Genomic DNA, 25,504 nt, shown 5'->3' with positions numbered 1-25,504 from the left:
TACATTTTCAATGACTTTGGATTTTAAGAAACTGAGAGAGAAAAATGGTCAAGAAAATCATTATGTAAAAACTAGGTGGGGGGGCGGGGCACAGCTAGGTGGCACAGTTGATAGAGCACCAGCCCTGGATTCAGGAGGACCTGCGTTCAAATCCGGCCTCAGACACTTGACATTTACTAGCTGTGTGACCCTGGGCAAGTCACTTAACCCCAACTGCCTCACCAAAAACAAAAACCAAAAACTGAAAAAAACTAAGGGACAAAACAAATACAAAAACAGGGTCAGCAAGGTGGTACAGTGGATAAAGCACTAACCCTGGATTCAGGAGGACCTGAGTTCAAATAAGACCTCATAGACTTGACTCTTACTAGCTGTGTGACCCTGGGTAAGTCACTAAAGCCTCATTGCCCCACCAAAAAAAAAAAAAGACTAAGGGAAGGGTATGCAAGGGCAGGGTATCTAGGTGGCAACAGTGTACATAGAGTTCTGGGCCTGAAGTCAGGAAGACTTTTCTTCCTGAATTCAAATCCAGCCTCACACATTCATTCTGCATGACCCTGTCCACGTTACTTAACCCTGTTTCACTCAGTTGCCTCATCTGTCAAATGATCTGGAGAAGGAAATGGCAAACCACTCCAGGATCTTTGCCAAGAAAACCCCAAATGTGGTCATGAAGAGTCAGACACAATAGAAAAATGACCAAACAACAACAACAAAAGCTTGAGCTACCCCAGTTCTCAAGGAACTTATTTTCTGATGGCAAAGAGAGTATAAATATGGCAGTAGTCCCCAAGAACACAGATTTTGGTCTGAGAAATCTCAGAGACTAGGAGATGGAATGAACAATAAGCATTTCGATGGCCTGACTGAACAATAACAACACAAAGGTAAGAATTAGATAATTTCTAAAATATGTTGCAGCAGAAAGGCATTTCATCCCAATCTATAAAAGCATATGAAAAGACGCAAACAAATTTGGATATGAGGTAGCAGAACTACCAAGGTGTATTTTCACCTTTTTACCATAGAAAAATCAATGGATTTGGGAGTTAGGATTCCTCATATTTTATCCCAGTTCTGCTCACTGAATTACCTGGGTAACTATGAGCTAGTCTGTTTCCTCATCTGCTAAATCAAGGGGTTAGACTAGATGATTTCGGGATTTTTTTTTAGCTCCAAATCCTATGAACGAATGTATATTGAACGACTACTACAGTTATGTGTAAGGCACCATGTTAGCTGAAATGGATGTCAAGAGAATAGAATGCAATACATGGCTCCTGCCCTTTAGAAGCTTACAGTCTAATTAGGGGGTTGGGGAAACAAAGCTTCCATGAAAGAGCTAAATAAAAATGCAATACATTGTGTAGTTTAATAAATGCCAGAGCAAGCAGCAAGTGGTATAGCAAAGGTTGAAGGTATTTGGAAGATAGAGAGAGCTGTTGACCTCTAGAGTAGCTAGGGAAGAAGGGGAATGAACTGGATGGTGACTTGAGGGTAAGGTAACTTGAGAAGGTGAAGGGAATTTCTATGACAAAATAGGGAGAGGAAAAGGATTACCCTGGGGTTGAAGGTAGAGGTAGGGAACTATGAGGAGGTTGGGCTGACTTCAATGGAGGTCCTTAGAATTTAGAGTTGGAAGGGAATTTGGAGACCCTTGAGTCCAACCCCTCACTTGACCAATAAGGAAAATGAGGCTCAGAAGTGAACTGACTTGGGGCAGCTAGGTGACACAGTGGTTAAAGCACCAGCCCTAGATTCAGGAGGACCTGAGTTCAAATCCAACCTCACACACTTGACACTTACTAGCTGTGTGACCTTGGGCAAGTCACTTAACCTTCATTGTCCTGAAGAAGAAAGAAAGAAAGAAAGAAAGAAAGAAAGAAAGAAAGAAAGAAAGAAAGAAAGAAAGAAAGAAAGAAAGAAAGAAAGAAAGAAAGAAAGAAAGAAAGAAAGAAAGAAAGGAAGGAAGGAAGGAAGGAAGGAAGGAAGAAAGGAAGAAAGAAAAGAAAAAAAGAAGTAAACTGACTTACCCAAAGTCACACAAGAGACTTACTTTTCACATAGTTAGCCCATTTGAGCCTTAAAGAAACCACTATGAGATTTGCAAGGTGGGCATTATTATTTGTTGTTGATGACACTGAGACTCAGAAAGGTAAAGCCACATGATGTCACTCACACCCAAGCCATGCTTCCCTCCCTCTCCAATATTCCTTGCTGCCTCCTCAACAAACATATCCTCTTCTCCAATAGGGAATGATTGAAGTGGGACTGGGTTTAAATTTTAAGGTTTTTGCCAAACTTTACACAACTATTCCTGAATAGGCATTTGGAGGTAATGGAGGCTGGAGAGGAAGGATGCACTTTCTGCAAGAGCTGTCTGGGCAAAAGCTAAGCCTTTTTGGGGGGCGGGGACAAAGCCTTTATTCTTCCCACTTTGTTGGCCAAGTCTGAGTTCAGGAGCTGCTATTTCTCCCACTGGAACACATGTAGGAGCTGACTCCTCAACCTGTGTAATCAATTCAGGAACGAAGCCTGTTCAAGAGAAACAGAATTCTGAACTCAGAAGGTCTTGGCTGCTATTGTGAAACAGGTAAGGGCAGGATTCTGACTCAGACAACAACCTTGGGAGTGGAGGAGTAGGGAGAAGATAGGCATGAGAACACCGAGTCACAGGGTCATGGAGCTAGAAGCAACTTCAATACAAATCACCAGGAATTGATTAAGCACCTACTGTGTGCAAGGCACCATGCTAGGCAGGAACCAGGGATTCAAAATCAAAACAAAAACTAGCACTTTCTATGAAAGACCTTATATATTCTACCCTAAGAGATGCAGTATGGTATTCTTTTTCTTTTCTCTCTCTCTCTCTCTCTCTCTCTCTCTCTCTCTCTCTCTCTCTCTCTCTCTCTCTCTCTCTCTTTTCTTTTTTCTTTTCTTTTTTGTTTTTGTCAGGGCAATGAGGGTTAAGTGACTTGCCCAGGATCACACAGCTAGTGTCAAGTGTCTGAGGCTGGATTTGAAGTCAGGTCCTCCTGAATCCAGGGCCGTTGCCTTATCCACTGTGCCACCTAGCTGCCCCCCCAGAATTGTATTCTGAAATGGCCACAGAGCTGGCAACAATTTTAAAGGCCTAGACCTTGGTAAGTAACATCTACTTTGGTAGGTAATATCTACTAAACTATCATGTGCCCTTCAACCATTAATGAAATACTGCCAACACCTGGCAGGTCTTCTAATTTGCCTGAAAGTTCTCCAGGATTTCTGCTCCAGCAGGGATTCTTAACTTCTTTTTGTATCATGGACCCATCTGGCATTCCAGTGAAGTCTATGTTTTCAAATGCATAATGAAATACATAAAACCACAAGGAAAACCATAGGTTAGTGACAATAAAGATGTAATCCCCCCTCCCTCATCTATGCCTTTCAGTGAACCTGTAGTCACCTTGGGAAGGAGGGAAATGAGGTCTGTGGGCCTCAGATTAAGAACTTCAGCTCCATAGAGAGTTTAGGAATTTTCAGCACTGAAACTCACATTGAGAACCATATAAAGAGTGCATGGAGGGGAGTCAGAAGACTTGAGTTCTAGACCTATAGTTATCCCTAGGGCAATCAAGGGAGGTTGTATGAAAAAAGTGGGACTTGAGCCAGATGGTGACTTGAGAGCAGGATGGCTTGAAAAGAAGGGAAGGATATAACAGGTCTTGTGAGCAATTGGCAGAGGAGGGGTCAAGGAAATGTGAGGAAAATGAGCTGACTTCTGACAGCAATGCCACTTGTGGGGCAGTATGACATAGAAAATAGAGCGCTGGATTCAGTCATAAAGAGCTGATTTCAAATCATGTCTTTAAACATATGCTAGCTGTGTAACAGCTCTGTGCCTCAGTTTCCACTTTAGTGAAATGAGGGTCTTGGACTCAATGGCTTCTATGTTTTCTTCTAGATCTAAACTTACAAACCTATGATCCTCTGACTGGAATGGAAGATCTTATGTATGTGTTTGAACCACATCCCCTTGCTGGACCTTCATTTCTTCAGTAAAGTAAGGGGCTGAACTAGAGCATGAGTTTAGAAACAATTTTTTCTAGTACTCAGTCTATGAACCCTAAAGAACTCTATCTCACAGCAGCTCTGGGGAATATTCTTTCACAGCTGGAGAATATGAAAAAAGAAAGGACTGCTTTTCTTTGCCAAAGATGAAGGCAGGGGTGGAAGAGCCTGGCCTGTCAAACCCCGATTAGAATGCTAATTCCATATTCCAATATCTGTAATATAGAGGCAACACGTTTTAGTAGAGACAGCATCCAAATGTAAGTCAGGAGACCTCAAAGTCAGTCCTGGTGGTGCCATTTCCTAGCTATGCATTCCTGAAAAAGTCCCCTAACCCTTCTTCTCCTCATTTTGCACATCTATAAACTAAGTGATGGATGAACTTTAAGTAGAATAATAGAAAAAAATTCTGTATTTTGAATCAGAGGATCTGGATTTGAATCATAGCTTTGCCAGTTATCATATGGACAGCTCTAAACAGGACACAAACTCTTTGGGGCTCAGTTTCCTCATCTGTAAAATGAAAAGACTGAACTAGACAGTACTTTGTATTCATGCAGTTTATATGTTGATAGATTTGTGATCTCATTTTCTCCAATGGTACAGAAGAGGAACAATCTACCTTTTCTCAGCCTGTGTGATTCTTGATCAGATTCCCACAAAAATCCTTCATTGAGGATCTAAGCAATATGCTAGAAGCTTTCCCCTGAGTATTTTTTAACATTCCATAAGTAGCAGGGTCCACAGATAATCACTGTTTACCAGTTATCCTTTGTTCTGGCTTTAGGAAAGGCCCATCTCCTTTTTCCCATTCATAAGCATGTGTAGTTCATTTCATTAAGGCATACACACAGAGACTTATATTTGTATAAGTTGAAAACCTTAAAGGATATTTTTATTCAATAAACTACTAAACAAACTAAAGCTTAACTGAATTTTAAAAAATCACAACTAGACTTTATTTAAAAAATATAACCTTCACAAAGGCTCTTTTGGTCAATCTCTTCCCCTTGTCTGAAAATGCAGAACAACTTTTCAGCCTTAATTTTGGCTAAGACAACATTTTTGTAACTGTGCCCTGATCTCCAGCTTCATATTTTGCCATGATCGGGTGAATGGTGGAGGAGTTTAAGAACTGTGAAAAGCAAAAGTGACTTGCTCATAGGCACAAATTCAGCCTCAAATTTTTTACCTGAAAAGTGGGCATATCAATACGACCTCCCTATCTATGAAGGGAGTTGCTGGGGAGACACTTTGTAAATCTTAAAGAGCTATGTAAATATGAGTCACTATTATTCTAGGATCTCATCGAAGGGCTTCACTCTGAGAGAACAAAAATACAGCAGAAGCCAATGATCTTCAAAGAAGATAGGCAAGAGTCTCCTTAGACATCAGCCTGAGCTCACCCTCCCCATCTGGGAGTGATGAGGAAATACCACAGCGTTTCAAAAATGCCAGGATCACTATCAATAAGAAGAGGCAAGTTTCCAGTTGATGGTAGTAAACAACTCGGGCCTTTCTGTGGCCTACTGAATCTCTGCTCGAGTCATTCTGGAACCCCTCTAGTACCATCCAGTCAATTCCAAGTTTCCAGAAGCACAAGGCAGCCTGCAGAACAAGTAATAGTGGAGGGGAAGAAGGTGATGAGGGAAAAGGACCACATGCTGGGAAAGAGCATGTCTGGAGATTGCTGTAAAAGCATTTTCGAAACTTCCCTGATGTGAACAACTCTGAAAGTATGAATAACAACTCCTTCCTCCCCCCTCCACAGTCTGGGCCTGTGCTCCAGTGTGCATCATCTTCTGAATGTGAAGTCTGTATCAAGATAACCAAGGCAGGTCAGGGCAGGGAGTTCTCACTTAATTTCCTTTCATTTGACACCCTTCTCAGGTAAATGCTGATGGATCACTTGAGGAAAAGGAGGGGGCAGGAAGACAAGAAAGGATTTCTCTTTTCTTGGCTTCTTTGTCACAAGAATGGTTCCCACATATCCAAGAGAAAAAAAAAGGAATCCCATGGGCCAATAGGTCATACTGGGTAAAACTTAGGACTTCAAAGGTCCTGGAAAAAGAAAAATCTTGAAAACTGATGGTTAAGAGAAAGAGGGGACTTGGGGAATATAGTATTCTCAGATCTCCCTGGTTGGAACAGCAGGTTTGAGGAAGAGGCAGAATTAACTCATGGCTGTGGATTCAACAGCTGACCCAAGGATTATGAGAAACCACATGAACATCATCTTCAGAGTGGATTCCTAAAAATACTAAATCAAGGAGGGAATTCAGGCATAGTTTTATGGGGAACTCTTAAAGGCTGGAAGGAGCCCATTGGACTGGGATAACTTTTGTGTCTTAGCAGATCCAGGCCTCATTTCATTTTAATTCTTCCCAGTGAGTTGAAGTTGAGAGGTGGCTTCCCTATAGTGAAGTGGCAACCTTCCAATATATACAATGATGTCCAAGGAGGAGAAAGGAGGACCCCAAAGGATGCATAAAACCATCAACAGGTGGTAGCATGACAATCCCAGAATCCTTGGAGAGCTCTATCACCTTGGCACCACCTGGGCCTCTGCCCACATTCTGCCTGAAGCTTCAGAGGCTGAAAGTTCTGGGCCTGCAGTGAGCCAGAGGTGGTTGCCAAACCGCATAGAGCACAAAAGCCACATTACGCTGCTGCTCAGCAATCAGCAGCACTTCCCATCTTCCTGCTACTGATTGTGAAAACATGAATGCAATTAGTCAAAATAATCACCCAAGATTTAATGGCATGATAGACCACCCCAGGGCTGCAGGGAGATACCCTGTTACTTCTGTGTGTGTGTGTGTGGGGGGGGGGGTATTGCGGTCAGGTCTCTCAGCTTGTAAGGACCTGGAGGTCACCAAGTCCTTGAACAAAATCCATTTGGAAACCCTCTCCTTGGAGAGCTGTGCCTTTGGGATAGCTGGGCTTTTCAGAAGCCAGGAATGTCTCCCAGGCCAATGCAACAGTGACTGCTGCTGCTGCTCTTAATTTACCCTTTGCCTAAGAAGAAATCCCTTGTCTGGGGGCCACAGGATTCACCAGGTCAATGAGTCTCTAGATTCCACCAAGGCACTAAAGGCCCAATAGACCCTTGCATTAATGTCCAAACCATGATCAGGTTGAAAGGTGCCTTTACTATTGAGGAGGAATCTAACTTGTGTTGACCCCGACCCACCACCCCCGCACACAACACATTCTTGGAGTTCTTCAAGGGCAACGTGATTAGATTTGGAAGGGACCATAGAGATCATTATCACATGACCCTTTGGAAGGCAGATGGCCCCATTTCAAGGGTTTTGTAGAAGAGATTCCTGTTCAGTCACAGGTTGAATGAGGTAACCTCTGAGGTCTGTCTCTGATACTCCATGATCACTCATGTTCTTATAATATATAATGTTCTTATAACACCTTAAATGGAGCTTTCTTTTTCTCTTATTGCAGTCTACCCGGTAGTACAATTATTAATGTCATAGTCCCCCCTGTCTCCCCTCAAAAAATAGGTAAGTTCCTTGAGAGCAGAAGTGATTTCTCTCCCCCACCCCCCCCATTAATATTTATAAATCTACCAATGAACATTGTACTTTACTAATATTAGGTACTTAATTTTGAAAAAAGAAAATCCACAGAATCATATAATGTTAGAACTGGGTAACTTTAGAGGTTATCTAAGTCAACTATCTCACTTTATGGGTGAGGAAACTGAGCCCTTGTCAAATTGTTTGTCCAAAGTCAGATGACTATTAAGGAGCAGCAATGGGACTTGAACTCATTTCTTCTGAATCTTTTGACTACATTTCCAGAGCTCAGTTCTCTACACCAGAAGGCACAATTGCCAACGAAGCTTTACATGGTCCATACAGCCTCCAGCTAAAAGACAAGGTGCCTTCTGAACCTTTTGCAGGCATCTGAAGATGAAAAGAGATACGAGACTTTATGGAATCATGTCCTGGCTTCTCAGGATGCCAGGAGATCAAAGAAAGGCCAATGTCACTGTTATCCATGTTATACCCCAACCCCTGGTGACATGAGGAGGAACTTTCCAGTTACAGCTGAAAACTTTCCTAAAAGCCTCTGAGTTGCTTCTTCATAGGTGTATCCATGATATCTCAGTGTGCTGGCTACTTGGCTGGAGCATCTTTGGAAACTACTGATGTCCTGGGAGAATGCCAGTGGTAAGAACTCTTTCTAGGGGCAATTGAGAATACCAGCTTTGTCCCTATTTCTGAACACCTACCTCTATGTGCAAAGTCATAAGCACATTCAGTCCAGGACCATCTTCCTACCATTGTCTAGTTGTACTCTTCAATCTAGTGCTATTGGTTACCTTGCTCTTCCCTTAAACAAGAGCATCTCCAGAATTCAGGCATTTCCCTCCCCACCTCTGCCTTCTGGCTTCCTTTGAATCCCAGCTAAAATCCCAACTTCTATAAGAAGTCTTTCACAATCCTCTTTAATAGTAATGCCATCCTATTAATTATACTTCCAATTTATCTTGTATATTTCTTGCTTATACATAGTTATTCACATGATATATCCCCATTGAGAAGGGGACCTTTTTTGTCCTTTCTTCTTTCTCTCCCCTTCCTTTTACTTAAAACAATGCCCAACATACAGTAGGCACTTAATAAATGCTTGCTGAATGACTAAATGCAGATGCCTTTATACTAATGCCCTTTTAAAACCAATAGCTTACAAATAGTGTCTAGTATCTTGAAAGAATTTCAATAAGGGGAATAAGAAAAGGGTACCAAGATCATTTTGACTCCTGAGAATAGCAATACTATGTGGCATCTTCAAGGTTAGAGTCCAGATTGTTACAATAATAACTAGCATAGGATCGTTTAACTTGAAAAGCCCTGTCATGCGTCCACTCATTTTCTCTTCACAAAATCTTCATTAGAATGAAGGAGAAATCAAGAGCCAAAGAGGCAAAGATCCATTCCCATGTACAGCCCTCACATTTTATGGATTAGAAAAATGAGGCCAAGAAGTGACTTGCCCAAGGTCAAAAAAGTAGTAAATAATAAGAACTGAGATTTGAATCTAGGTCTTCTTATTCCAGGAAATCCAATATTTCTGTCAACACTCCATAGTACCTCTCTCAGATCTTTTCTTTCTTGTTCACCTCCCCTTGAAAAGGCTTGTTACTTCCACTATTTTGATGTTTTCTCTTCTACATTGTGACCTCTATGCAGTGTGATTTTGGTTTTATTTGGCCTTTGTTTTTTCTTAAATCTACGAAACCCACATCATATAAAGTGGCCTTACACTAGAACTGAATATTAAAGAGTTTTGTTGGGGGACGGGGGGGAAGGTTTAAAAATGGACTAAAATCCCATTTGTTTGGAGTTCAGGTCTCTAACAACCTCAATTTTCCAAAACATGCCTGTGAAATCCAAAATAAATGGAAAAAAAAAAGACTTAGCAACCAAAATAGATATCACAAAAGCCCAGCAAATACATGGAATTTGTTTCATAGGAAAAGTCCTTTGATTCTCACCTATATTCTATTAATTCTTATTTAGTACACAATACTAACATGTTTGGTTGCCTGATTTTACCTTCTCACAACAGATTAGGAGAATCAAATTAAAAGGCTTCCCCCGCAATGAAGTACATGGGAACAGCTTGGGGTTATAAGCAAGGGATTTGGGGATAGATTCCTCCAGGAAGGAAAAATGGCCCTTACTCACTTTTTTTGTTTTAACTGTAGAGGCACAACAATCACCCCCATCATAGTTGCAGAAGGCTCGGTTGTTGATGGCATCACAGTAGTTGTCTCCCATGAAAGGCTGTTGAAAGGAAGACAAAAAAAAATTGAAAAGGTCCTGGGGTGTCATCTTGTGGTAGGGGTAAACCTTTCTTTCCTGGGTACTGGTGTGCCCAAGATTCCTCAAATTAAGGCAAACTCCCAAGGGTCCTGGGCCGATATCCCTGGTCATCTCAAGAAAGACTGAAAATAAATGCTCCCAAGTAGAAAGGTACACCCCCGCCCCCGACCTGCAAACCTTCACCCACCAGAAAGCTGAGCCTCTTATAGTCTATCCACATCCTTGTTCCCAGCTCCAGGAGCATTCCCTGAGGGATCTTCAAGGTCTTTCTGGTAGAAAAAAAAGTAGACCAGACCCACCCAGCTTCTCTGTTGGATCAATGGCTCTGGGCCCTGAACCAGAACGTGGTGGAAAGAGATCTGTTACACCTGTGGAATAGTTATGAGAGGGTGAAGAAGGGGAAGCCAAAGTAAAAGAAGGAAGTGAAGTGACTCATTCATCAGGTCCAGGGTCAGCTAAACAGTGGGAGAAAGTAGTGAGAAGGCCTGTAGCACACCTGAAAGGTCAACATCCTGCTTCTGTCTCTTCTTATCATTATCTGCTTTGAGTTTTGTTTTCTTAGGGTGGTATGTCAATAGGAGATACTCCTGGGATTTTTACTCCAGATAGAAGTTATTGCTATCAGTTTAGCAATGTGAGGGCCAACCGGGAAGATTCAGAGACAGAGGACTTTGGCAACTTGGGCAATAATAGCTGAGCAATTTTATAGCTCAAAAACATCTGAAGACTATTAGCAAATCTGCCCTTGAGAAGTGAGGAAATGGGGTCAGTCAGAAAGAAGAGGGGCTAAATCAAATAAATGACTGTCCTTTCCTAGAGATGCAATGTGACATTTTAGACAGAGACCTGAGTCCAAATACTAGTAACATATACCTAGCTGTGTGCCCTTGGGCAAATCCTTCAACTTCTCTGGGTCTCAGTTTCCTTATTTGGGATGATGAGAATAATTGAGTTCCTTGGCTGACAGGATTGTTGGCAAGATTTTTTTTTAACCTTAAAGCTATACAGAAATATGATTTTGTCCTTTTGTAGATTCATTCTATAGACTCAGAAGTTAAGAGATATGGGAATATATTACATTGAATAAAAAGTGAAATACAGAGAAACTACATCTGGTTGAAAGAAGAGTCAAATAATACAACAGACACCTGTTGCCTCCTTAAAGGTGGGATAAGTGGCAGAGAAGAGAAGGGGAAGATATCTAGAACACTGACTTAGGAGGCAGGAGGATCTGGATTCAAATTCTACCTCTGAGATTTATTACTTGTGTAAACTGAAACAAGTCAATTAATCGCCTCCAGAGCCTTCAGTTTCCTCAGCTATAAAATGAGAAATTTAGACTAGGTGACATCTGATGTCCCTTTTGGTTCTAGAGCTATGATCCCATGCCCTTACATATCTCTACTGGTAAAGAGTTTGTGGCTTCTGCAGTGCAAAAGTCCTCACTACCCATGTCCCAGAAAGCCAAGGATTCTTCCAGAGAAAGGACTTGATTCCTCATGCAGATAGATCCCATGCACAAACTACTCTCTAAGTAAGAACCAGAGGAGGGGGCAGCTAGGTGGCGCAGTGGATAAAGCACCAGCCCTGGAGTCAGGAGTACCTGTGTTCAAATCCGGCCTCAGACACTTAACACTTACTAGCTGTGTGACCCTGGGCAAGTCACTTAACCCTCATTGCCCTAAAAAGAAAAAAAAAAGTTAAAAAAAAAAAAAAAGAACCAGGGGAGGTCCTGAAGATGAAGTCAGATAACAGAGATCAGGTTAATGTGGTTGCGGATGACATTTCTGCACCCATTCACTGAGAAAATCCTAGCCTTTGCTGGAGGAATAGCAAGGTGTAATGGAAATAGCTCAAGCCTAGGAATAAACCTCCTTGGCTTTTACCCTAGCCCTAGATCTAGACACTTTGGTGAAGTCACTTGATTTCTTTGAGCCTCAGTTCCTTCAAATGTAAAACAAGAGGGTTGGATTGGATGACCTCCAAGGTCCTTTAAACTCAACTGTGTTCAACTTCTACACTTAAGGGTTAATAGATCCAGAAGTGGATTTCTAGTCCAATCCCCCTCATCTCATAGAAGACAAAACCAAGACCAAAAATGCTTTAGTGACTTGACCAAAGTCACAAGGAGTATCATAGACAGGATTTGAACCCATGTTCTTTGTTTCCATAAGTAATGCTCTTCCCACTACCTAGGTGTCCTTAACCTTGGAGGTGAGTGTGTGTTTTTATCCACTTCTCAGAATATTGTTTTTAAATGCATAAATACATAGGATTCTTGTAGGGAATATTGCAATACAGTTATTAAAAAAAAAACAAGTTCATGAATCCCAAGTTAAGAAACTTTGCCATATGCCATCCTATCTTCCCCACCCTTGGCATTGCAGGGAAGAAGTGATACCCATGGAAAGAACCCTGGCCCTGGAGACTATACCCTACCCTGAAATTTATTTACCTGTGTGACTTTGGGTAACTCACATAATCTCAGTTTCCTTATCTGTAAAATGAAGGGGTTGGGGGTGGCTAGGTGGTGCAGTGGATAAAGCACCAGCCCTGGATTCAGGAGTACCTGAGTTCGGGTCCGGCCTCCGACATTTGACACTTACTAGCTGTGTGACCCTGGGCAAGTCACTTAACCCCCATTGCCCCGCAAAAAAAAATTTTTTTTTTTAAAATGAAGGGGTTGACTAAATGGCCTCTGAAGTACATTCCTATACTAGACCTCAGAGCAGCTAGGTGGCACAGGGGATAGAAAGCTAGGCCTGAAGCCAGGAAAACATGAGTTCAAATCTGACTCCAAACCCTAACTGGCTATGTGAAATTCAAAAGTTAAACTCTGTCTGCCTCAGTTTCCTCAGCTATAAAATGAGAATGATACTAGCACCTACCTTACAGGGTTTTGTGAATATTAAATAAGACAATAATTGTAAAATGCTTAGCCCAGTACCTGGCACATAAAAGTTGCTATTTAAATGCTTATTCCCTACCCCCTTCCCCAGACCTCCAATCCTGTTTGAATAGTCTATGTTGTAAGATCTCATCCCCCTCTAATATTGCATGGACTAGAGTCCATCCCAACTCTTAACACTGTTCTCTGTTCTGAGGTCTATTCCAGCTCTAATATTTTATGTTTTCAGTTTGAACATCAGCTTTAACATTCTAGGTTCTGTGATGTTTAGAGTGAGCTCATTGAAAGAGACAGCCTTGTTTCCTATGGCTGTAGTCAAAATCTCTCTGTGGATTTTCATGAAGTGGCTAGGCTCTCATTAACCCTGTTGACCTCAATTTTTCCTCCCCCAAATCTCCCAGGGCCTAGAACTACCAGGTTCCTTTTCACCACCTCCCTATTGGTGTCTAAAGGAAGAACAAGGATTGACCTTTCCCCCCAGAAATCTCTCTAAGGAAGGATGAGCTAAGAAACTATTCAGAGCGCAGAGCTCATGTGAGTGTGTGTGTGGCTGAGTGACAGGAGAACTACCCTATGATTGCATGATTAAGTTTATATTGTACCAGATGCACCAGAGCCAATCAATAAGGGCTTCAGTTCCCTTTTCCCTTAAGGAGGACTGCTCATAGACTATGGCCTAACATGTCTTAAGGAACCAAAAGAGCTGCACACCAGAAAGCTATTCTGAGAATGAAGGGAGATGGTTTGGCTAAACAAAAAAAAATCAGCTATTTAATAATAATAATAACAACAACAACAGCCATCCCAATTGTTATAACACCTGACTGTTTCCAAATCAACATGTCATGGACAGACTACTGGATTTAGAGTTAAAAGACCTAAGTTTATAATATTTGTTTTGCCACTTACTACCAACGTGACTGGAGAAATCATTTAACCCCCACACGTTTTCAGTCCTTTACCTATAAAATAAGGGTGGGGTAGATGATGTTTCCAGTTCTAAATTTGTGATCCATCTATTTTCTGCACAATACCTGCCCTGAGGCAGCTACTGCATGGCTTGCTGTTATTGTCCTTTTACAGATGAGGAAATTGAAGCTCAGAAAAGTTGTGACTTGTATACAGTCAAAGGTTAGTAAGTGCAGAGGGGCCCAGATCAAAACCAGGTCATCTGACTTTTAGATATAATGCTTTCCTCACAATACTATGCTGTTTGGGTTTATACTCTGATACCAGTGAGGAATCAGCTAGAGAAATGAAAATGAAGGCCAAACTTGTTGGAGGAAAATATGATGTTAATTCTTTGTGAAAAGATGCAACTTTGAAAGATGTAAATTTTGCCCTTGAATGCCCAGGAATTCAAACAAAGTTCTGCTTGCTTGTAAAACCAACACATCGGGTATATTTGGGGGTTTATATGATATATCAAAATAAAATATATCATTAAAAGAGAAGAAACAGAAATTACATTGCTTCATACAATTCTTTCCGCGTTTCTTCACATTTGCCATTTCATGGCATCATGCCCTTCCATTGCTATATGAGAATTTAGTCAACTATTCCTCCTTTCATTAAAACTTATAAGTTGTTTCCAGATTTGCTCTATGTATAACAAATAAAGTATCTAAGAATATTTTTTATGCTGGGGGAAAAATCTAGCTCACCTGAAGTAAAATGAACTAGAAATAAATAGTTACTTTATATTCCAGGAAAAGAAAGGACCTCTTAAATGATGTGATTCTTGAGCTACATTTACTCTGAAGTGAGCTAGGGTTTCCAAGAGGCTAAGGTGATCGGGGAGAATATTTCAGTCATGGGGGGGACAGCTTGTGAAAAGGTCCTGAGTTGGGAAATGGATGTCATGGATGGGGATCAATAGGTAGAATAGTTAACGAAGAATATGTCAGGGGAGATAAAGCATCAGCATTCAGGAAAGATAAGCTAGAGCCAAAAAGTAAAGGGTTTTAGAATGCAAAAGAAAAGTTTATATTTTACCTTAGAAGTAATAAGGAATCACTGAAGCTAGGTTTTTGTGACACTCTTTGGTCATAATTGCCTTCCTACTTCTCTGACCAATCATTCTCAGCCTCGTTTGCATTATCTTCATCCACATTTGTGCTACTCCCTACCCTCCCCCCAACTATTTTGGGGTCAATCAATAAGCGAGTAAGTGTCAAGTGTCTGAGGCTGGATTTGAACTCAGGTCGTCCTGAATCCAGGGCTGGTGCTTTATCCACTGTGCCACCTAGCTGCCCCCAATCAATAATCTTTTAAGCAAGGGGAGATATATGGTCATTCCCATGCTTTAGAAATATCAGTTTGGCAGCTGTGTAAAGGATGTGGCATCAAAGAAGTAGAAATTATAGGGGTGCCCATGAACTGGGGCAGTGGATGAGCAAATTATGGTATATGAATGGAATAAAATACCATCGTGCTATAAGAAATGACATGGGATGATTTTGGAGAAGCCTGGAAAGACTTTTATGAACTGATGCAGAACCATGAGGACAATTTATACTATAATAGCAATATTATAAAAATGAACAGAAGATTCATACCACTTTCCTCCTAAAAGACAAGTTTTGGACTAATATGTAGAATAAGACACAGTTTTGGGGACATGGCAAATAATAGTAATTATTTTGCTTTAAAATGCATATTGTTACAAGGGTTGCCTTTTTTCTTTTTCTTTTTCTTTTTCCATTGGGGGAAGGAGTGATGTAAAGGAGAAAAAAGAGATTCTTATTAATTGAAAAAAAAATAAAGAACAAAGAAAAGGGGAAGGAAGAGATGAATGATTGAAGAAGTAAGTGTCTGGAAGAAAAGGGAGGGGATATAAGCAAGGACACAAATAGAGAGATTTGTCATACATCCTCAGTTCCTTTAACCAGTCCCCATATGTCATGAACTCAAGAACCTTTCCCATACTAGTTGCCCTCCCCTGGATATATTGTAGTTTAAAAATGCCCTTCCTGGGGGTAGCTAGGTGGCGCAGTAGATAAATCACTGATACTGAATTCAGGAAGACCTGAGTTCAAATCCAGCCTCAGACACTTGCCACTTACTAGCTGTGTGACCTTGGGCAAGTCACTTAACCCTCATTACCCTGACAGCCCCCCCTCCCTTCAAAAAAAATGCCCTTCCTAAACTGTGGTACCCAGAACTGGACATAATGTTCTAGATGTAGTCTGACAGCATTGTGGGGACCATTCCCAACTTATTCCTGGAAGCTATGGGCCTCTTCCTAAAGCCTAAGATCACATTTGCTTTCTTGTATGCCACTTCACAGTGTTATGTCACATTAAACTTTTAGACCACTTAAAATGCCACTATAACTTTTTCAAGCAAGCCTCTGTCTACTAATGCCTACCCAGCCTTGTATTTGTGAAGTGAAGGTTACTCAACTCTCAGTCAGAAAAGCTAAAAATCTTAGAGCTATTTAGGGATGCTGGCCAAGAGATGGGAGGGGGGGGGTCTTTAAAAAATTCAGTCTCCAGGAATTCCAGACTGGTCTGTCTGTCTCTATTGGAAAGGAGCCCCAGCTACTCTCATTCTCCCACTCAGTTTGTCTTTCTGTGGCTCTGCAGAGCTACCACCATTCTAAGCACATATCACAGGGATGGGGGAAGAAAAGAGAACTACTCTATTATCCCAGTGCCAGGGAGATAACAATCAGAGCACAGTCAGGTGAGGGCCTCCCTGAGGCCAGTAGTGCTGAGTCAAAGGAGAGATTGAATTCTGCTGTCGAATTGTCCACCTAAACTGCTGATTCAGCAGTCTCTTTAGCAAGGGGGTGACAGTTAGGGGAACAATACATGTGAAACTGAAAAAAAAAAAAGCATTTAGATAACTGTTTTTTTCTTGAAATGCTGGTCTAGTCATGGTTGCCAGAGAAGATGTCAGTGACTCTTATTTTCATTTCTGTGCCACAGTGAATAGCAGAACCAGTAAAGGGGATGAGCAAAGAAAAAAGAAATGATGATGGAAGCTGGAGGTCTGGGCTCTGACCCCGATATGGCACAGGGCATCCTCCTGGAGAATGCAGCAGTGTGTGTGTGTTTTTCTATCACCTCACAATCATGAGCTAAAAATGGATGTCTTGTCACATTTATCATAGTGATAATGATACTTCATATTAAAATAGAGTTTTAAGGTTTACAAAACTTTATCCTCATGAAAACCTGTAAGGTTAGTGGGCCATGTTGTTGTATTCCTTCCATTTTACAGATGAAGGAAATGAAGGCTAAGTGTCTTGCAAAACTTCACACATTTACTAAGTATCTGAAGTAGAGTTTGAATCTTGGTCCTACTGATTATATGTCCATTCCTCTGGCCTCTACACAAAGCTGCCTTTCAATCCAAATCCAGTCAACCTTCCCCTATTATTGCTGTAGGATTCAGAAGAATCTTCTATGACTTTTTCTTGTTAGTATAGGAAGAGCATTTGAATGTGGCCTTATGGTTATCTCTATACACTGTCTATCAAGGAGAGGTGAGAGAGTGAGTAGCAAAATGCTCCAAGTGAGCCCCACACTATTCCTTCCTGGTAAGGAGTTCTTTGGCCAAACGCCAATGGCTATAATTGGCCAAGAGAAAACCTTGGAAAAGACAAAAGTTGACTCCCAGTTGTTTATTTTGATGAGTCATTATATACGTCAAAGAACTATGGAACATGGTGTGATGAGAGTTTTCCAGTCTTCAGAGATGTTGACTAGGAGTTATATAAGAATTGATAGACCAGTGTGCTTATAAGATTCTGGAGACAGTCTCATCCTGTGTCTTGTACCAAGGTAGAGATGATATGACTAGTTTCTTGATAGGATTTTTATGAGAAGTGATTTCTCCCTTGAAAGAATCACCATTCCTACTTCTTCCTAGAGAAGCTTGAGTCAGCATCCACACCTGTCTCTTGAGGGAATCCTTCATAGTCATCTAATTTCTTGAAAGTTACAGGACAGTTATACCTTCCCTCATTTCCAATTTGGTTGGCATTTTGCAGCACGTCATCAGAGATCTGTCCCCTAGACCACAGCTTCTTGAACTTTTTCTCTTTTTTCTGATCCCTTTTTCCCTGAGAAATTTTTATGTGACCCTGGACATATAAGTATAAGGGCATAAAAGGTATACATAATCTTTTCATGTTGCCAATTTTTTTGTGATGCCCACATTCAGTCATGCTACCTCACATAGGGTTGAACCCACAGACAATTTAGGGCAACCTATCCAGTGAATAGGATCAACCATCCAGCCACAGATCTCTGGAGTAATTTTTTGAGATGGGATGAGGATCCACTGGACAATCATCCACTGGACAAAACAAGTATCCCTGTTTCTGTCCAGTGACAAGAACAATAGAGAAGAAAAACAAATAGACCAAAGACAGCTCTCCTGAAAGCATCAACAGGTCAGTCCTTTTAAAGTTGCCAAGGCTCCTATCTGATGATCCCAGCAAGAGAAGAGTTGCATTTGATTATGCTCAACCAATAATGAAATAATCTAAATTGCCAGTGCCTCTGTTTCCCTTTCACCAATATCTCTCCATCAAGAACCATAGCCTCTGAAGTAGAACATTCATTCTTCATTACAATATTTTGAAAGGGGACTAACAGAATAAACAACTATTAGGGCAGATGTACTATGAGCATTTAACTTTTATACCTCAAGAATCCAGAGGGGTCAGGCCAAAGAAGCCTAAAATCAGGGAATCATCTAGCTGGAATAGGCTTTGAAGGTCACTATTACAGCTTCCTACTACTCTCTCCAACAAGAAGTCACCCAATTTCTGCTCAATTATGTCCAATGCAGGAATTCCCCTGCCCCATAAAACAACCTGTTCATAGCTCTAGATTTTCAAAAATTCTTTAGATTGAGACAGAATCAGCCTCCCTAACACTTCCATCCTTTAGTGTTCTTCATTCTCCAATTGCACAGAATAATTAGATTTCCTTTCCTACTTGAGAGACCTGCAAATATCTGAAGAAGCACAAGTCTGTGAATCTCTCCTAATGTGACGATGGGGTCATCCATGGTGATCAAGTTGGAAAGGACCTCAAAGGCCATATTGATTTTTATGTAACAAGAGAAGTTAAATGACTTGTAGCAACAAGAGTAGTTAAATGACTTGTAGCTAAATGAGAGAGGCAACTAGTAGAGCAGTGGATAGAACCTGGACCTGGAGCCAAGAAGACCTGAATTCAAATCCTGCATCAAACACTTACTAGCTTTGTGACCCTAGATAAGTCATTTAACTTCTCCCTGCTTCAGCTTCATCATCTCCTGGAATTGCGAGGATAAACCTTAAAGTGCTATATAAATGGTAGTTATTTTTGGACATGGTCACACAGGTAGCAAATGCTAGATCTGGAATGCAAATTTGAATGGCTTGATTCCATATCCCTTGCTCTTTCCAGATAGAGTTCTGTTTGGAAAGCTAGAGAGTTGTTTTTTTTTTTTTTCCTGTGATACCTACCTCACAGCCTTTTACACAGTGAATCAGAGATGGGTGAGGATACCACTTGAGTCCAGCGGTGCAGACGACTCTCTGAAAATAAAGGGGCAGAGAGAGAGACACACAAGAGAATTCAGATGAGGTGCCCTCCTATGTGACTGTACCATTTTCAACCCCCTGACCTTCTCTTAGAATCTCCAAGGCACAGTCTCCCTCTTGGCATTTACTTGATGCATTAGCCCAGACGCTTGCAATAACAAAAATCTCAAGATTAAACTAATATTTGTGGTTTACCCAATGTGTCATAATTCTATATTTCACTCACAAAAGTGAGGGCAGCCCAGGAGAGAGGAAAAAAGGGAGAGAGTTTTTACCCAAGGCTCAGACACTAAGTAATACAGAAATAGGATCAGAAATGTTTTCCAAAAGGTCTGTATTATTGCCCAACAATTTTACCTCAACATGCTGATTGGTTTGGAGTTAAGGGAAAAGTAGTAGTAGTGATAGTAGTAGTAGTGGTGGTGGTGGTGGTAATAGCAGCAGCAGCAGCAGCAGCTTATATCTGTGTATGTGCGTGTGCATGTACATACACATATACATACAACCCAGCTGAAGAAGGGTATATGTGTCTATATAGACACACATATAATGTAAATATATGTGAACACATACATACCAACACATATGGAGATACAGATACATATGTGAGTATGTTTGAGAGGCACCTGAACTCAGGCCTTCCTATTTCTGAAGCCAGCTCTCTATCCATTGTACTACACCTCCTTTAACTACTATCTTGCCCTTTCAGATTATCTTCCACTTGCTCTGTATGTATCTTGTATTTATCTAGTTATTTACATATGGTCTCCCTTATTAGAATGTAAGTTCCCTGAAGTCAGGGACTATTTGTGTCTGTATTTCCAGAGTTTAGTGGGGACTGGAACATAAATAGCACTTAATGAATGCTTGCTGAATGACTGGCTCAGAGTTTCCTAAATTAATTTTGCCACAGATTTAGTCCCTATCCCTCATATTTTCTGTTTCTTCTCACCATCATTGCCTAATATATTTCTATCCCACTATGCCCATCCTGACATACATACTGAATTGAACACCTCTTGAACACCTTAGAAGCAAAAAAAGGTCAAGCATCTACCTAGTCTGACATTACATGCAGTGTTCTATATTAAGAGTGTATCATGTTAAAAGAGGTTACAAATTTTTCTAAGATGTATTAGTGGAAAGTGGGCTGAAATAAGAGTTTTCGAAGCTAAATTTTAATCCAGGATCTTCCACTTACAATCTGTATCACTTTAGGCTAGTCACATAATTTCTCTAGGCCTCAGTTTCCTTATCAGCACAACAAAAGGGTTGGATTTGACAGCCTCTCAGAGCTTCCCAGCCCTAAATCTATGATCTTAGAGATCATTAATCTCTGCACACCAGGTGTAAAACAATGGGATTGTACTAGAGCATTTCTAAAGTACCTTCTACTTCTAAATCCTATTTCTCAAATTGTCAAAATTAAATCAAAAGCCCAAGACCCCTCCTCTTTTTCTGAATCTCTTCCTTCCCATGACTCCAACTCAGTCCTCCTTTCCTCTAATCCAAAAGGTGTTGGGGAAAATTGCCGACTTTCACTCTACAGAAAACAATCATGGGACATTAATCACATTTCAGGACAAGTGCTTGGAGGGGCTAGAAGGGGGCATTTGCTAATAGTTCAAGACTTCAAAAACACAGGGATTAATATCAAGTGGGGACTTGATGGCCCCTGTCCCTCCCCCTGTTTATTCGAGGGCTAATTTAATCCGTCTGCAAGAGAACTCCAGTGTGTTTTTACAGTTTCTGTCACTTGAGGTTTACCTGACGTGGGTTCAGAAAAAGGACTTTTATACTATCTACATGGGGCTGTTTATCTTTCCAACACTCTTGGATTTTCCACTATTACTCAGGCTCCATGTGCCCCACCTGTCTCACTACAGGGCCTGTCTGTATGCAGGGGGAAAACGGGAAAGGGGACAGATGGAGAAAGGGTGGGGAGCTAAGAAGGGGAAGGCAGGGTTGTTTATCCCACAAGCAAGGGAGACCGCAGAGCAGGCCCCTCAAACGTCAACTAGTCAGCCACGCTCTTGGTGCTGTAGACAGACATCTGGAATACCACCAGAGGCAGCAACAACACTTCTGTTTATTGCCCTAGGCATTAAAGCAGGAGAGAGCACCTCACCCATACCCCCTCTCCTGTGAACTGTCCCCCAACACTTTATTTATTGCTTGAAAACAAACGTGGGGAAGAAGCTGAACCAAAGGAAGCAGATAATCACAGGGAGGTCAAGAACCAAGGAAATTTGGGGCCCAGGTTGAAGCAAGGGAAACTGAAGGATATGGAGAGAAAGATAACTGAGCCAGAAGGAAAGAGACCCAGGCTCTAGTGTCATTTACTGTCTGCCTTATGTCTTTTAATATGTTTTTTGTCCAGTCTCTCCCATTGGACTGTAGGTTTCTTGAGGACAGGGGCCATGTCTTATATAGCATTCTCCCATCCTCTAGCAGAGATAACTTCATAGGGTGTTTGATAAACATTTATTGAATGACTTGTTGAATAAAGGAATGGATGAATGAAGCTATTTCTAATGCTACATACATGGGCATTTTCATTTCTTGAGACAAGAAAACCCTATTTAGCTGGTTCAACAAATACAAGACCATTGGCTCAATAAACGTGTATGAAACTGAAACACAGAACACGTTGCTTGGGAGTCAGGGCAGGATTGGTGATTTCTAATCTGCTAAATCAAAGTACTAAGCCACCCAGATGCTGAACCCTGGAGTCACCATTAAAATAGCATTATCTTCTAGTTAAAACTAAAAGGGATATTAGAACATAAAATAGCTAAACTAGAAGGGACCTTAGAAGAAAACATGTCAGAATGTAGATTACAAGCCATTAGAACTGGAAGGAGCCATCAAGTCTATTTAGTCCAGCTTCCTCATTTTACAGATGAGAAAACTGAGGCCTGTGGATGCTGTCACCAATGAATCTGCAGCCCAGAGAGGTGAGCTACCCTGCTTAAGCTTACATAGCCAGCTAGTGATAGAGTAGAACTAGAACCTGGGTTAGCCTCTCTCTCTACAATATATATTCCCATGAGTCCTTTCTCAGTTTGAGAAAGGTATCAACTCAAAGTAACTGCAGAGAAATTCATTTCCTAATTTGACATTATGCTCATATTCTGAGATTTCAGCCCCATCCTCTCTCTGGTAGTGGAAGAACTTGGTCCTGGGATATTCAATGGAACACTTTGGACTAGAAATGGCCCCAGTTCTATATTCTCATAACAGGGGAGGCAAGGGCAGAGTACAGACCCATATTTTCCACTGTATTCCTGGAAATCATCAATCTCCTCTCTCACCCTCCTCCCCCATCCCCTTTTCTACCACTTTTTTTTTTCTTCCTTCTGGCTAATGAGGCCCCCAGGGACCCATGGAGGTCTAAAACTCGTTACAGCTCCCTGTGAACACTGGCATCAATAAAGGAGGGCAGGCCCTGAGAACTGGGTGGGGGCTGGGGGAGAGGGGGTGAAACTCAAGGCTTTCAAAGCCTTGGTTTTATTTTGTTCTAAAATTACAACAAATCTCTTTAATTCCTAGAGCTCCAAGAGGGGCCCATTTGGTAGAGATAAGGGTTGGGGAGGGGGAGGGCAGGGTTTCCAAGGAAGCTGACACAGAGCTGGCCTGGTCAGTAACATAATCAGAGTCTGGAGTGAAGGAGACACTCATGGGACTGGGAAGTTGTTGTTCCATTCTTGGAGGGGAGGGGGCAGAGGCTACTTCAGGAAATGCTGCCTGGGTATGTACTCAATGCGTGTGTGCGCGCGCGCACACACACACGTGCATCTGTGTGTCTATCAAAACAATTGAGATAAGGGGGGGGGCACATCGAGACAATAAGTTTTCAGGTACGTGGGGTGAAGAGCAAGGGTTGAGGGATGAGACTCAGTGAATGCCCTAGCTTTGGAGTACAGTATTGAGGAGCTATGTGTTTGTCTGGGAATTCACATGAACGTCTATGTCATATCATGACAGGAGAGAGATGGCCAGGAGGGGAAGAGAGAGAAAAATGGGAAAGAAGGAAGTCAGTTAGGTGGGGGGGAAATGAGGTTGGGAGAGACAGGGGAAAAGAGGAGCATTAGAGAGGAGGGTGGGGGGGAAATGCCTAGGCCAGTAGATGATATGCTGAGTAAGGCATCTGAATTAGTCACCTCAGCTTGTTTGAGAAATGGGACACCTTCTGTATCAGGTTTTCTGTCTATCCACAAGGATAATCTGCATTGGGCAGAGAACAGTTCCCATGTCCGAGGCTCACACCCTCACTTTATAGCCAGAAAAAAATGAGAATGAGTGAGTACGTTAAACCATAGGACCCCACGTCCCACTCCATTTCCTTATTGCAGAATTGGAAGGCAAAGTCCCAAATCCCATGACACCCTCCTGCAGTTCTCTAGCCTGGTTCCCTATAGATACAAGTTTAGAACTTGAAGGGAGAGATACTGGTAGATGAGCAGCCTCATCTCATCAACTTGGACCTGGATTGAGTTACTCAGGGGAGGGAATACTTGGAAGCTCCAAAGTTGAATCCCTGGGAAGGGCAGAGGCAGAACCCCTCTCCCCTAGATTTCCTCTTATTCAGGGACTATATCAAATCAATAGGTCTTTATTACTCTGTGCTCGGCCCAATGTTATGTACTGTGAAGGATATTACTTCTTTTTTAAGTGTGCCTTTTAAGTTTTGCCTTGTAGAAGTTTATAGAGAATATAAGAGCTGAATGACACCTTAGGCCTTAGAACACAGAATGTTAGGGTTGGAAGAAAGTTCAGAAAATAGAATGTTTTTTACATAGAACATTAGGGCTGGAAGGGAATTTGGAACATAGAATGTTAGAATATAGAGTACAGAATGTTAGATCTGGAAGGGCCAAAGGTTATTTAATCCAAGTCCTTGATCAGAAAAGGGAAGAGCTGACTAGACTCCAGGACTTCCAGGTCAGTGCTCTTTACTAGTACACCAAGCCACCTCACTAGGTAGAAGCACATAATTTTTCACTTTACTCTTCTTCTGCTGAGAGAGTTAAGCTCCAGGTCTCACCTTCTGCTAATGAACCCAGGAAGCCAAAGGGTGGAGAAGGTTAGAAGCTGAGAGACACTCACCTCCACTCGTGTGGGGTTCATCCAGTGGGGGATGTCCCGTAGGGTCATGTTTATGGGCAGAATGATGGATTCACTGTTGTGGTCCAGGCATGAGGTGGCACACTCGGCTCCTGAGCAGCCAGCCGGGCAGAATTGGAGAGAAGAGGAAGCAAAGAAAGGAGCAGGTTAGGTCTCCTGCCATCTCATCAGTCATCAGAAGAGCACACATAGGCTCCCCTTTCTTTCTGGCAGCTTAGTTCCTGTGGTGAGCCACAACAGGGCCCTTTACCACTCCATGGGGAGATGAACCTTATGGCTCCACCCCACGAGGGTTCTGACCACCACGCCCACAGCATGAGCATGATGATCAAAGACACTTTTCTTGTGGGAATCTCCAAGTAGCACAAATGGGCTGCTGTATGAATTGAATACCCCGGGGCGGCAGGGGAGAGGGCAGATGGGGGGAGGGGAAGGAAAGTGGTACACTGTCTCTCACAGTGCAGTGGGAGGAAAACTCTTGCTCTTCCCTTGGGGAAGGCCAGTGTTTCCCCTTAGTCACAGGATCACACAGTCTGAGCTGGAAGGGACATTAGAGGAAATAAAAACACTTATACAGCACTTCCAGGTTTGCCAAGACCTTTGCAAATATGATCTCATTTTAGCTGCCTGAGAACCCTGGGATAGAGGTGTTATCATCATCCCCATTTCGTAGATAAGTTAACTAAAGCAGACATTGAGGTTAAGTGACTTGCCCAGGCTCACAGCTAGATGAATGTCTGAGGTAGGACTGAACCTTAGGTTCTTTCAAATTCAACACTATCCACTGTACCACCTAGTTTCTTCTAGGCTTACTTGTCCATGATTTGAATCATTTCTACAACACCCCCAGCAAGAGGTCATCCAAACGTGGTTTTAAGATCTCTAGTGGGCAAAAAAAACATTGCAAGGTAGCCCATTATACTTTTGGACAGATTTAAATCTTGGGAAGTTGTGTTGTTTTTTTTCTTTACATTGAATTGAAATGTGTATTGAATAATTTATTGTAATCTGACTAGGGGAGCT

At 41.8% G+C, this 25,504-nt stretch overlaps 1 protein-coding gene across 1 annotated transcript in view; it reads right to left on the bottom strand.

Moving 5' to 3' along the window:
• Window positions 1–25,504, bottom strand: part of PAPPA (pappalysin 1) — a 290,144-nt gene that overhangs the window by 7,639 nt on the left and 257,001 nt on the right. Inside the window, 3 exon segments of the mRNA XM_043980172.1 lie at window positions 9,762–9,860; window positions 19,277–19,348; window positions 24,464–24,573. Coding sequence (XP_043836107.1) covers window positions 9,762–9,860; window positions 19,277–19,348; window positions 24,464–24,573 — 281 coding nt within the window.

Source organism: Dromiciops gliroides, chromosome 2 (genome assembly GCF_019393635.1).
Source record: "Dromiciops gliroides isolate mDroGli1 chromosome 2, mDroGli1.pri, whole genome shotgun sequence".
In the NCBI taxonomy this organism is placed as follows: Eukaryota; Metazoa; Chordata; class Mammalia; order Microbiotheria; family Microbiotheriidae; genus Dromiciops; species Dromiciops gliroides.
This window is presented reverse-complemented; position numbering and strand designations above follow the sequence as displayed.